Source organism: Rousettus aegyptiacus, unplaced genomic scaffold, assembly GCF_014176215.1.
Source record: "Rousettus aegyptiacus isolate mRouAeg1 unplaced genomic scaffold, mRouAeg1.p scaffold_m13_p_2, whole genome shotgun sequence".
Taxonomy (NCBI): domain Eukaryota; kingdom Metazoa; phylum Chordata; class Mammalia; order Chiroptera; family Pteropodidae; genus Rousettus; species Rousettus aegyptiacus.
Window position 1 is genome coordinate 81,317,427 of NW_023416295.1, and position 11,901 is coordinate 81,329,327.

The following is an 11,901-nucleotide window of genomic DNA, read 5'->3' on the forward strand; positions in this document are numbered from 1 at the left end:
TGAGATGTGTGCCCTGATCCAGTGGGGAAGCCTGTGGTTGTCCAGCTCTTCCTGAGGCCTGAATGGAATAGTATGGAGGAAAGTATTAACAAAGCCATTTGGCAACATACCTAAGGCTCTATCTCTGATAAGCTTTATTGTTTATTTTCGTCTCCTTCAGACTCTTATGCCTTGTTTCTTAACTTCTTCGAAGCTTGTGGGGAAATGGGTACTCAACTGGTCCTGCTCCCCAAACTCTAAGCTTAGCAAATGAAGATGATTACCAAGCCCAGCTTTGTGTCCTTGGTCAGGGCAGGTCTTAACTATTTATACATGCGGGGACCACCTTTCTTTCCTCGCAGTTTTGGTTAGTTAGTAGGAAAGCTCCCTCTAGTGGCTACAGATCTTAGGTTTGCACAGGGTTACTGATTGCCTACAACCATTCAGTAGCTGAAAAAAATGAGACTGAGGCTGGGACTCTCAACACCAACCAGCCCAACCCTCTACATTCAGACATGGTTCTCCATGGCCACTCCTTAAAGACAGCCTACTCTCCCAGTTCATAAAGGCCCTGAGGAAAGGATGTTGCACGGTCATCTCAGGGTTTCCAACCCTCTTATTACTCCTCTTAAACCTGCCTCCCAGAAATGACTGCCAAGCCTGAATAGTCTCAACAGTATATGGAAGCAGCTGAAGACACTAACAGTGCAGGGGGGGTGAGGATGTGGGGGAAACATTGGCGGGCAGGGGACAAAAGTCAGGGAGACCTCTTACAGAAACCTACCAGGTCTCCACCTGGCTTCTCCCTGCAGCTCAGGATGGATCTCTTGACTTTCTAGAAATCAAATAAAATGACAACTGCACATGTCGCCAGGCAGGTTTCCTAGTCTAAGATTTTAACATGCCCACTTATCATTACAGGTGATTAGTTTGATTCCTTTGGTTTTTAAGAGTGTTCAGTAGTTTCTTCCTCCATTGCAAACAGTTTGAAAGAGTAAATCTAATGTGGGTCTAAATTCCTGTTCCATCACCTACTCTGGGACTCTGGCAACTAACCCAGTCCCTCTGCTCCAATACTCCATCATAAATGAGGGATAATCCCTGCCTTGCCTATTCAAAGGTTGTCATAAAAAAGCATGTGCAAGTACTCTGCACACAGGTGCCTAGTAAATGTGTTGTTGAAATGAACTCAGTTATATGCCTAAATCTCATTTATGGATCTCTGAGCATGGATCAGATTCAAAACCCTATGGTTACAAGACTTTAGGACAGGCTTGGATGGAAGGTAGAAGCTCATGGACCCCTCCAGGAAGAAGGATCAAGAAGGAGAACAAGGCTCCAGTTGGGTACGTGTAGAAGTCAGCCCAAAAGATGATCATGTCCTCAATATACGATGTCCTCCAACAATGCCACCTGGCTGCCCATCACATAAACTGAGATATACTGAGACACTGAAAACATAAAGCAGTATTGGGCAAAATGGCACCTAATCAGAAACTTTGTAGAGAGGAACTCCAAATACAGAATGCATTCTGAAACCAAAGAGAAAAGAGTTTTGGATAATTCAGTGCCCTGTGGCTATGACATTTCTCCTACGTATAACACAGACCCAAATGCCTGAAGCACTTCAAGGTGGGTCTTTACTCTGGTGGGTCTTTAGTGATATAAACACCTGTCCCCAGCTTTGCCCACAATTACAGTTCATAGCTCTGCACTTAAAAGGTACACATTAAGTACCTACCAGAGAAAATGATACATCTTCAACTCTTTATCTAAGCCCTTTGGAGCCAGATATGTTTCAGAATTCATTATTTTTTACATAATTGTACCTTAGTGTACCTAAGGGATGTATACTATATATTATGTAGGACCTCAATGAAATCTGGAGCAGCACCCTAAAATCAAAGAAATTAATATTTCTGCAGCGAAACTTATGAATATTCACATAAATGGGATGGATAAAGACCATAATTAGCCTTAAGTCAGCTCAGGTCATATTTTGCTTCCAAATAAAATTTGTATCCATACTTAAAAAGAAAAAAAATTTTCAGTGCTTTTTAGAATTCAGAAATATGGATAAGGGATTGAGAATCTGTATAAAAAACACTATGCTCCAATATCTATTAAGGCTATTGTCACTAATGGGACTTTATCATAACCCCCAAAGGTTCCTTTGACTGCATCATTATGGTACAGAAGATTACATTTCCTTTTCCGACGCCATCACAATCTTTAGTTCTTATTGTAAACACTTTGTAGATTTACTTGTAGAGTGTACCTGTAGATAATGCATGAACAATGTAATAGCTATCACAGAAGAAACTATAAATATTATTCCCTGAACATTCTAAAAGTAATGGTATGAGAGTAGATGGAGGTTGAAAGGTAGAAGGAAAAATAGAGATATTAAAATGTTTACCCTACATACTTAGGAACCAGGAGAAACTATCTTATGTTAATGAGTCAAGAACCAGAAGCTTAAGTAGATTATAATTATACAAGTGATCATGGAAAACCAGAAAATCTATGCATGCTTCATTTTCCAGAAAATGAAAGAGATACAGTGAGTAGTACAGGTGAGCTAATTTCTTCATTAGATGTGAATGAAAAACAGCACATGCACAGTTGGAAATGGAGAAGTGATGATTCCAAAGAATCTAAAACCTGCACAGCTGAAGATGATTTTTTCCAGGAAATAAAACCAGGATGTAGAATGAGAAGCTGGAGAGACATCAGCTGTACATTGTTCTCTTTGGCAATATCTGAATTTTTTTCTTTAACTTCACGGATGTAACACACACATAATAAAAATAAACAAAAAAGAATAAAAATCTACCTCAGGATTTCACTCTACTAGCAGACAGCAAAGCCATACACTTAGAATCCACAGCACTGCCTCTCAATGGAGGACTTTTCACTACAGGCCACAGAATGCTACGCTACTAAAGTCCCAGAACAACAGATATTAAGGATGCAGAGCCCTGCCATTGATGACTAGGCACTGATGAGTGCAGTGTCACTGTGTTAAACAATATGTCCTTGTTAATGAGGAGCTCAGAGATGTCCTTTGGTCTTAGTATTAAAAATTTTGGTAATTCTGAGGGACCGATTTTTATTCTACTGTATAGAAACTGTGAATTGGACCATTTATCATGTTTTTGTCTTTTTGGTGGCTGCCAGAAAGGTCAGAACCAAATGTGTGGTCCACCCTTGGGAAAACAAGGCATTTTGTGTCTATCACACATGAAGTAGCCTTATCCCTACCCCACCTTTTATCTCCATTGTTTTTTCCTTTCACTTTGCTTTGCCTTTGCTTCACCTTTCTGTGATTACTGCTTCATATGCATATTTATAGACTATCTTTAATCCACTTAGAAGTGTTTTTTCTTGGGGGAGAATAATGCTTCAAAAAAAAAAAAGTCTGTTATATTTGTGATCATAAATCCTTCTTATTACAGATAAAGGATTTGAGAGTTACATAGCTGCCCAGAGGCTGGGAGCAGAACTGGGGATCCCAAACAGTCTAACAAAATCACCAAGCCACCAGAAGCTAAGACTGGGCAGGGTGCTCTCAGGTAAAATCTCTAGTCTCAATGGCAGGCAAAGTGAGACTCTGTTTTACACAGAGGCAACTGGGAAGAAAAGATTCTCCTTTCCTCGCCCTATTCAAATTCAATTCAAATTAAAAAAAAAGATACACTAAGTAGTCACTAGAAACTGAGAAAAAGTATTGGAGGTGCTGAACATCAATGATCATCAGAGATATGCAAATTTAAACCATAACGAGATAAATAACTTCATGATAGAATGGCTATCATTAAAAAGACAAGAAATAACAAATATTGCTGAGGATGTAGAGAAAAGGGCACACTGCACTGTTGGTGGTATGTAAAATGGTGCAGCCATTATGGAAAACAGTATGAAAATTTGTCAAAAAGTTTAAAATAGAACTACAATATCATCCAGCAATCATACCTCTGGGTATACAGAAGGTAACAAAATCACTAACTTGAAGAGATACCTGCACCCACCCAGTCATCACAGCATTATTTACCAAAGCCAAGATATGGAAACAATCTACATGTCCATCAATAGATGAACTGATAAAGATGATGTAGTATACACACACACATACACACACAGGAATATTATTAAACGACAAAAAGGAAAAAAAATCTGCCATATGTGACAACATGGTTGGACCTTGTGGGCATATGCTAAGTGAAATTAGACAGCAAAAGACAACTATTGTATGACTTCATTCAACTGAACTCATAGAAACATAGAACACATTGGTAGTTGTCAGAGATGGGGGATAAAGGGTGGGCAAAATGGGTAAAGGTGGTCAAAAGATATAAATTTTCAGAGATAAGATACATAAGTCCTAGGGATGTGATGTACAGCATGGTGACTACAGTTAATGTTACTGTATTGTATATTTCAAAGTGGCTAAGGGAGTAGGTCTTAAAAGTTCTTTTAAGAAAATCTGTATCTATGTGAGGGGATGGACATTAACTAAACTTATTGTGGTAATCACAATACACATACGTAATACATACATATATCAAATCATTGTTATACACCTTAAACTAATACAATGTTATATGTCGGTTATATCTCAATAGAACTGAGGAAAAAATTTTTTTTAAGTGTTAGAAAAAGCCTGAACATTAAATGATCTTATATGCTACCTGTGTGACCTTGGCTTCTTTCAGCTTCATTTTCTATCTATAAAACTGTGATAATACCAGTTATAATGAAAATTAAAATAAATTATGTAAAGTGTCTAGTTTTTAACAAAAATTACTCCCTTCTCTCTTTTTAGGCTCTTCCATGGCAAGCCTTAACAACTTACATTTTTTGACCTATTGTAGAGTTTTCTTGAAAGAGCAAATCAACATCTATGTCAAAGTTGCAAGTGGTAATGCACCAAGTCATTCCTCCTACCACCTGTAAGACACAAAGAAAATATGTTTTCTCCTTGTCTGGGATGGGGATAAGAAGTAGAAGGTAGATAAAATACAGTTTTTACAGACTCTGTGAAATACAAAATTAGATATCTTTACAGAAACTATGTATGTCCTGACTCCATCAACTACGATTCATCTAAAGTAGCACAGCTGAATAATTTTCTGCAATGTTGGAAATGTTCTATATCTGTACTGACCAACTGAGTAGCTGCTAGCCACATGTGGTTACCAAGCACTTGAAATGTGTCTAGTATGACTGAGAAACTGACTTTTATTACTAAATGTCATACACGTCATACATAGATTCTCTTTATACTGAAGGGGACAGACATTAATTCTCAGCCGAGATAAGTCTTAACTCAGTTTCAGGCAAGTGCCAGATTCCAGAGGAATTACATGTACCAGACATGTGAGTAGCAAGGCTGATATTTTATGGCTAATGACTTAATTCTCATACATCTTATTTTTTTCATCTACATAATGGAGATGGGAATCTGTTCTACTTTTCTTGAAGGGTTTCTTTGAGATGCAAATGACACTAAGGCTAAAAGTCCATTTTGATACAAAATCCTTTTCAGACACAGTTTGATGTTAAAAAACAAACAAACAAACAAAAAATAGTGAATACTGTTCCTGGCTTTGCTGTAGACTCATGTGAGATGCCTAATAACACAAGAGATTCCAGAGCCCAGTCCAGACCTAACTGAGCATTTTATTGGGTGGGGCCTAGATATTCTAAAACAAACCATAGTGATTCTGTTATGTGCAGCCAGGGCTGTGGCCCACTGGAGCACTCCACACTTTCTCCTACCAGGAAGCTTTCCTGCCCTACCCTATCTGATTTGGATGCTTTAGTTCTGTGCACAGGTCACTGTAATAATTACTGTACCATGCCATTTATTCTATGAATGTTGGTTTGTCTCTCTTCTCTATAAGACAGAGGTTGGGCTCTTTGAGTACAGTGCCTTTGTCTTATCTCTGTGCCTTGAACACCTATAATAACTATGCCTTGTGCATAATTGTTCAAGGTTCTGCTGAATTAAACTTCATCCCATAGTGACTTCTCTCTCCTCCAAATTAAGCATTTACCATCCATAGAAAAGCTGGCAATTGCCTGTGAGCACCCTGACTTGGGATAGCTCCTTATTGACTCAGATTATTTTATCTTATATAAACTTTATCTTCACAACTAAACTGTAAGTTCCTTAAAAGGTGTAACTATTTCTTTTGTTAATTGGCATTTCCCAAAGCTTCATGCATGGCAAAGGAATTCAATGTATATCTACTGATATGTTATAACAGGAAATTTTAACCCTTCTGTAATAAATCTGAATTAGGGAGAAATGGAAACATGGACATGGAAAAAGGAAAAACACAATCTCTTCCTCCTTTCTATGGTAACCACGCCATCCTGACCAAAAAAAAAAAAAAAAGACTAGAAAGATTTCCTCTTACCTTATCAAAAGGTGACAAGCCTTTAATTCTTGCCCTGAAATACCCAGCTGCAACCAAGAGTTCCAGAATTTCAGTCAATTTGACATTTTGTTCTTCATCTTCTCTTGTTTCTACCTAAAACAAAAGGTAAAAGGCTGCTAAAAGCTACATTGAATAAAGGAACACTAGGTATATCTCCACATGCCACACCACTGCCAAGGTGACATTAGGTATATCACTGCAGTCATGTAGGAGAATGGGGACACTGTGATGCCAGAGTTGCACAGAACAGAGTCCCTAGTCCTCAACAAGCTGTCAATTGTCATTGGTCAGAGGAGAAGACACACAGGTAGTAGAGCCTATTTAGGGAAAGGAAGACTATGGCACATTACCTACCTGTTTTCCAACACATTGTTTACATTGACAGGCTTCTCAACTAGATTATGAATTCCTTACAGACAGGAACAAGGTGGATTTTCTTTTAAACTTTACACTCATTTTGGTCCAAGTTATTTTCAAGAGGGGCATGAACAAAGAATCCAAATATGTAGCTTCTCTACACTTCTCTTTTTTGATCTCTAACACAAATGTAAGGCTTTCAATCCAGAATTAGAAGGTGATTACTGCCATTAAGATTGCCTTAAAAATAATAAATCTACCTAATATATTTAAATAGTGTTTATTTTATAAGTCAAAAACATTTAAGTATTTTAGTACTTTTGCCTTCATTTATTTTCATGAACTATGCCTTTCCTCTCTTGCATCATTGCAGAAAATAAAAAAAAAAAACCTCTCTATATAAACCACCACCAAGGTATTCTGGTTCAAATCCTCATATCCACTTCTGACTACTCACTAACTTAAGAATGCCTGTTAAATCTTCCTTTACTAAGCATCTCACATTTAACTTCCCTTCTCTTTTACTTACACTTCATGCCAGGACTATTGCAACTGCCTTTCAAGCTTTCTCCTCTGTTAATTTGTCTTGTTCATTCCTTCCTAAATCATAGTTTTCACATCATTACCTCTTTGGCTGATCCCCCGGCCCTCATCATTAATGCATCATACACAGTCTCCAAAATAAACTCCCATTGTCTTAGTTTGGCACCCTGATCTTTGGCCACAACCTATCCTTCCAGCTTTATACTTCATCTCCCCCCAAAACAATTCAGATAGGGTTATGGCCAACCTAGACAACCACTGTCCACACCACCCCTCTTCTCCTGATAGTCTCTGGCTACCCATAACCATTTTCAAATTCTAGCCCTTATTTGATGCCAAACTTGACAAATACAGCCTGAAATGGCCATTACTCTCCATTTCTATTTTATTTATAATCCATGTCATTCATACAATTAAATAACACCTTTTGAGTGACATGTTTGGTCTTAATGTACATGCTTGTCTTTCCAAATGGACTATTATATTAGCTGGTTCAGGAGAGGACCCAAATATTATTCACCAATGTTTACACCTTTGTTCTGAAACAGTGTTATGCTCCGAGGACACACTTATTAAATAGGGAATGACATGCTCAATCATTATATAAAGTGCATGACCTAAGCCAGCCATGTATTAACAAAATATTTTCATAGTCATGACACCGAAAATGGAAATTCAAGCTTAATTTGAAGTACAAAACTGCCAGGAGAGGGAGCATACATAATAACGTATAGTTGATCAAGGAATTATTAAAGTGACAGTCAATCCGTTGCAATGGGGGGTGGTGGTGGAGGAAAAGCCTTGCACCACTACTCATTTAACCTCTCTCTCAAACGACTCTGTTCCAGCCTATTGAAGTTTCTGAAGGTTAGCAGTCACTAGTTATTAGTGGACATGCAAAATAAAGTAATGTTAATGATTCGCCCCTTCTCTTTCTTGGCAAAAGGTCTGAGATGAGTGAGAAATATCTACAAGTGGACAAACACAAATAAAAGAGAAGATAAAGAGCAGTCATGGTTCACAAAGACAGAATACAAAAGGAAAATTGGACAATACAAGTATTTTCTTAAAACTCCTGGCCTGTAACACAGGAAGCTTTCATTTGTACAATCACCATTTATCATGAAAACACTTCTAAATAGAAGACAACACATCATGGGAGGATCATCCCTACCTCAATTTCTACCTAAGGAGCACCCATGGCAGATGCATGGCCCAAGCCTCCCAACCACTTACCCCAGAATGGAGAAATGTACTTCTGCAACATAACCTGTGACACAGCTTTTTGGCACAAAACACTAAGTGGGTAATGCTAATAAGACTCCAAATTTACTTCACAGATTAACACTGAAAAAACAAATGGAAAAGGGCATGAAAGAATGCCTCTCTTAAAGCCATAAAAAGCCATCAGGCTGGTTACTACATCAACTGTTAAAAAAATAAAATAAAATTCTGATAAAGATAAATGACTGTGAGCTCCTAAACCAGGCACACTAATTTTCAATTGCCTTGTACTGTAGTTCATGCAAGCTGGAAGGCAGGGCCAAGTTGAGCTAATCGTTCTAGCCTTCACATGCACACCAAAAAGGTTTAAAAAATTGAAGTTAATGAATTAATAGGACTAGTAACAGCTTACTGACACAAACTATGTGTACTGGTCTTTGAACTAAATGATAGTAATTTGATTATATATTCACTCTGTCTGCCTTCTAATTGCCAAGAACCGTCCTAGGCTCTTGGAAAAGTGACAAACAAGACCCAATCTCCCAGCAGTCAGAGAAGAGTTAAACAAAGGATGCACAGAAGCAAGTTGCTTTTATTTTAGAAAGATCTCCATTGGGAGTGGGACACTGGATTGGAGGAATTTAAGGTGGAACCAGGGAGACCAGACAGGAGCCTACAGCAAAAATCTAGGCCAAAACGATGAAAGCCTAGAATAAAGTAGTGGCAAAAACCAATATCAAATCAAATATCACAGTACAGATCCCAGTCTTCACAATTCCTGGTCCCATCAAAACGACTTGTATGTAACAGTTTTTACCTAATACAAGGGTTCTGACAAAATACACTTGTTAGGTTTTCTTTTAACAACAAAATTGACTCGGGAGCATACACACAGGTTAAGTCTGTCCTTCCATCACTATATCCTCAGCTTCTATCCACTAAACAGTGATCTTTCAATTAGTGCGTTCTTGTAAGATTAAAGAACCAGAAGGAGTGGGACAGAGAAGCAAGACTGGCCACAGGCAGCTCAGTGTGAAAGGACCACTCACCATGTTCAGAAATCATTTCTCCTGCCAAATACCTGCTTTAGAACCTTAGGAGCACGAGACAGGTACAGTGTGGATTCCATTTCTTTGAAGAATCTAGTGAACTAGACTAACTTTTGAGTAAATCAAGTGAAGAGGAGGCAGATGCAAACCACCTAAAAAGGTAAAAGGTAATGCACCTTCTCTTTATTCCCAGATAATGTGGACATCCGGAAACCCGTGATTATCCTGTCCCTTAGGACCCATTTAGTAATAATAACAAACAACTCTGGAAGGAAAGGCACTCGCTATTATTTTCTGGAGAAACAGCCACGTCTCAGCCCGCCGCTGAGTCCCCGCCACACACCACCATTGGATACCGAGGTGCCCTGACCCAGCCGGATACATCTTAGTGCCGGCCCTCAAAAGTCCTTCTGTCGCCCAGGTCGGGTCTGGGGCTAACTGGAGGGAGGTGTGCCCTCCAGACACCAAGGCGGTGGGGCTGGCTGCCGCGACCCCGCGGGCCCCGCAAGGCGGCGGCAGGCGCCATAAGGTCACCGCCAGTTGCACAACCCCAGTCCGGACGGTCCCAGCTCACATCTCGTGACTCCTGGGTGCAGCAGTCCAGGCCCGCCGTGCCAGCCTTGCGGCGCTGGGGTTCTAGAGAAGCTGCCTCGGAGAGCGGGAGAGGTTGGACCCCGGGCCCCGCGGCGTCCGGGGTTGCCCTGGGGCAGTTATTGGGCTGGGAAGGCCACCTCAGTCCCCGGAGACTCAGGAGCAGCTCGAGTTAGCCCCTACCCACGCCCACGCAGGGGGGAACCTGCTTAGCACCAGCGGAAAAGGCTGGTGCTCCCCGAGGTGCACACACCTGAGGAAGGGGGCGGGGCTCCCCAAATGCAGCTGGGTCCCCCTCTGCTCGCCACCCCGCAGACTCGGCCCTCTCTCGGGAACCCGACGTATCAGGGAAAAGGGTGTCCTTACCTCCGGGAGACCCTGGCCTTCTGGCCCTTTGGGCAACCCCATGATCCGGTTGGGCTAACTTGCCCTAGCACTGAAGTCTGCGGAACGGCCAGAGGAAGCTGTCTCCGGCTGCAAAGCTGCTACCGGGGTGGAGTGCACAGCGGAAACTTCCTCTGCCGCTGCGCCCTCCGCTACCGCCACCAGCTGGCGCATGCGCGCTGGTGCAGGAACGCGGCGTGACTGCGCGTGCGCAAGGGCAGCCCTGGCGAGGCGAGACCTGAGGGGGCGGAGACCTGTTGTCCCGCGGTGCTGTGGAGGCTGACGTTCTGCGGGACCTTCGGGACGGGGCTTTGCATGTCCCTTCGAGGTGCTTTAGAAAAAGGAATATTCCTGCATCTTGGGGATTTTGCATTATGGGTCCCTTCTCTGCTTCTCATAACACATAGTTATTGGACGCTGTGGGATGAGCGCGCTGGTGGTACAAATACAGATGCACAAAAATTCCAACGCTTCTGCCAAAATCAGGAAGCCACTGACAGCTACTGGCCCTTCCAACCACCTTCTGTACTCTGGTTTCAGAGACATCTCTTTTCTGTCAGGATAAACTCCAGTACAAAAGGTGTGAAGAATTTCTTCAACGACAAACATTTTCTGAATACCCACTCTTAAAGATGCTAAGGATGCAGAGAGGAGTTTCCTGAAGTCATTATGGAGCAGGTGCAGTGCCTTGTGGCCAGGGAGATAACTCTTTGTATAGGTACCAAACCCTGGGACAGACAAGGGGTGCATTGTATAAGTGATGTGGCAACTAAAATGACCTCAACACTGGAGTCGCATTCTCAGAGAAGACTCATGACATAAAAAGAACGCGGAATATCTGTTGGATAGAAGGATGGTTGAATAGATGATGTGAATGAATAAAAGGACATTGTAAATCAGAAATCTAGTCCCGGCATTGCCACTAACATGATGTGTGACCTCAACTGTGTCACTCTACTTTTCTAAACACCCATAGTTGCACTAGATGCTTTCTAAGGTCCATTCCTGTTTCAAGACTTCATGATTCCCCTTCATAGTCACACCAAGAGCCCAGAGCATAAGGACTGAGAGAAACATGAGCACAGAAGGATCAAGGCTTTATAGGAAACTTCACCTAGAATAAAGGTGATCCTAACAGGAAGCTCTTTACTATGGCACCCTTTTATCCAGGAAAAAAAGTATTTGTGAGGTTCCCAAGAATCCTGTACTTAGAAGAACATTACGTACCTCTGGAGTGGAAGTGTAGAGGAGGGATAGAATAATCCCTCATCCCCAAATATCCCACTAGGGAGACAAAATGTGTGTATGGATACCCTGAGCCAGTGGGT

General features: G+C 41.1%; 1 protein-coding gene across 1 annotated transcript in view; it reads right to left on the reverse strand.

The window, feature by feature from the left end:
• Positions 1-10,736, reverse strand: part of CCDC93 (coiled-coil domain containing 93) — an 83,774-nt gene extending 73,038 nt beyond the window's left edge. The window contains exons 1-3 of the mRNA XM_036236022.1: positions 10,556-10,736; positions 6,405-6,518; positions 4,835-4,929 (exon numbers count right to left, since the gene is read on the reverse strand). Coding sequence (XP_036091915.1) covers positions 4,835-4,929; positions 6,405-6,518; positions 10,556-10,597 — 251 coding nt within the window. The 5' untranslated portion in view covers positions 10,598-10,736. The remainder of the gene's footprint in view (positions 1-4,834; positions 4,930-6,404; positions 6,519-10,555) is intronic.
• Between the last annotated feature and the right edge of the window lie 1,165 nt (positions 10,737-11,901).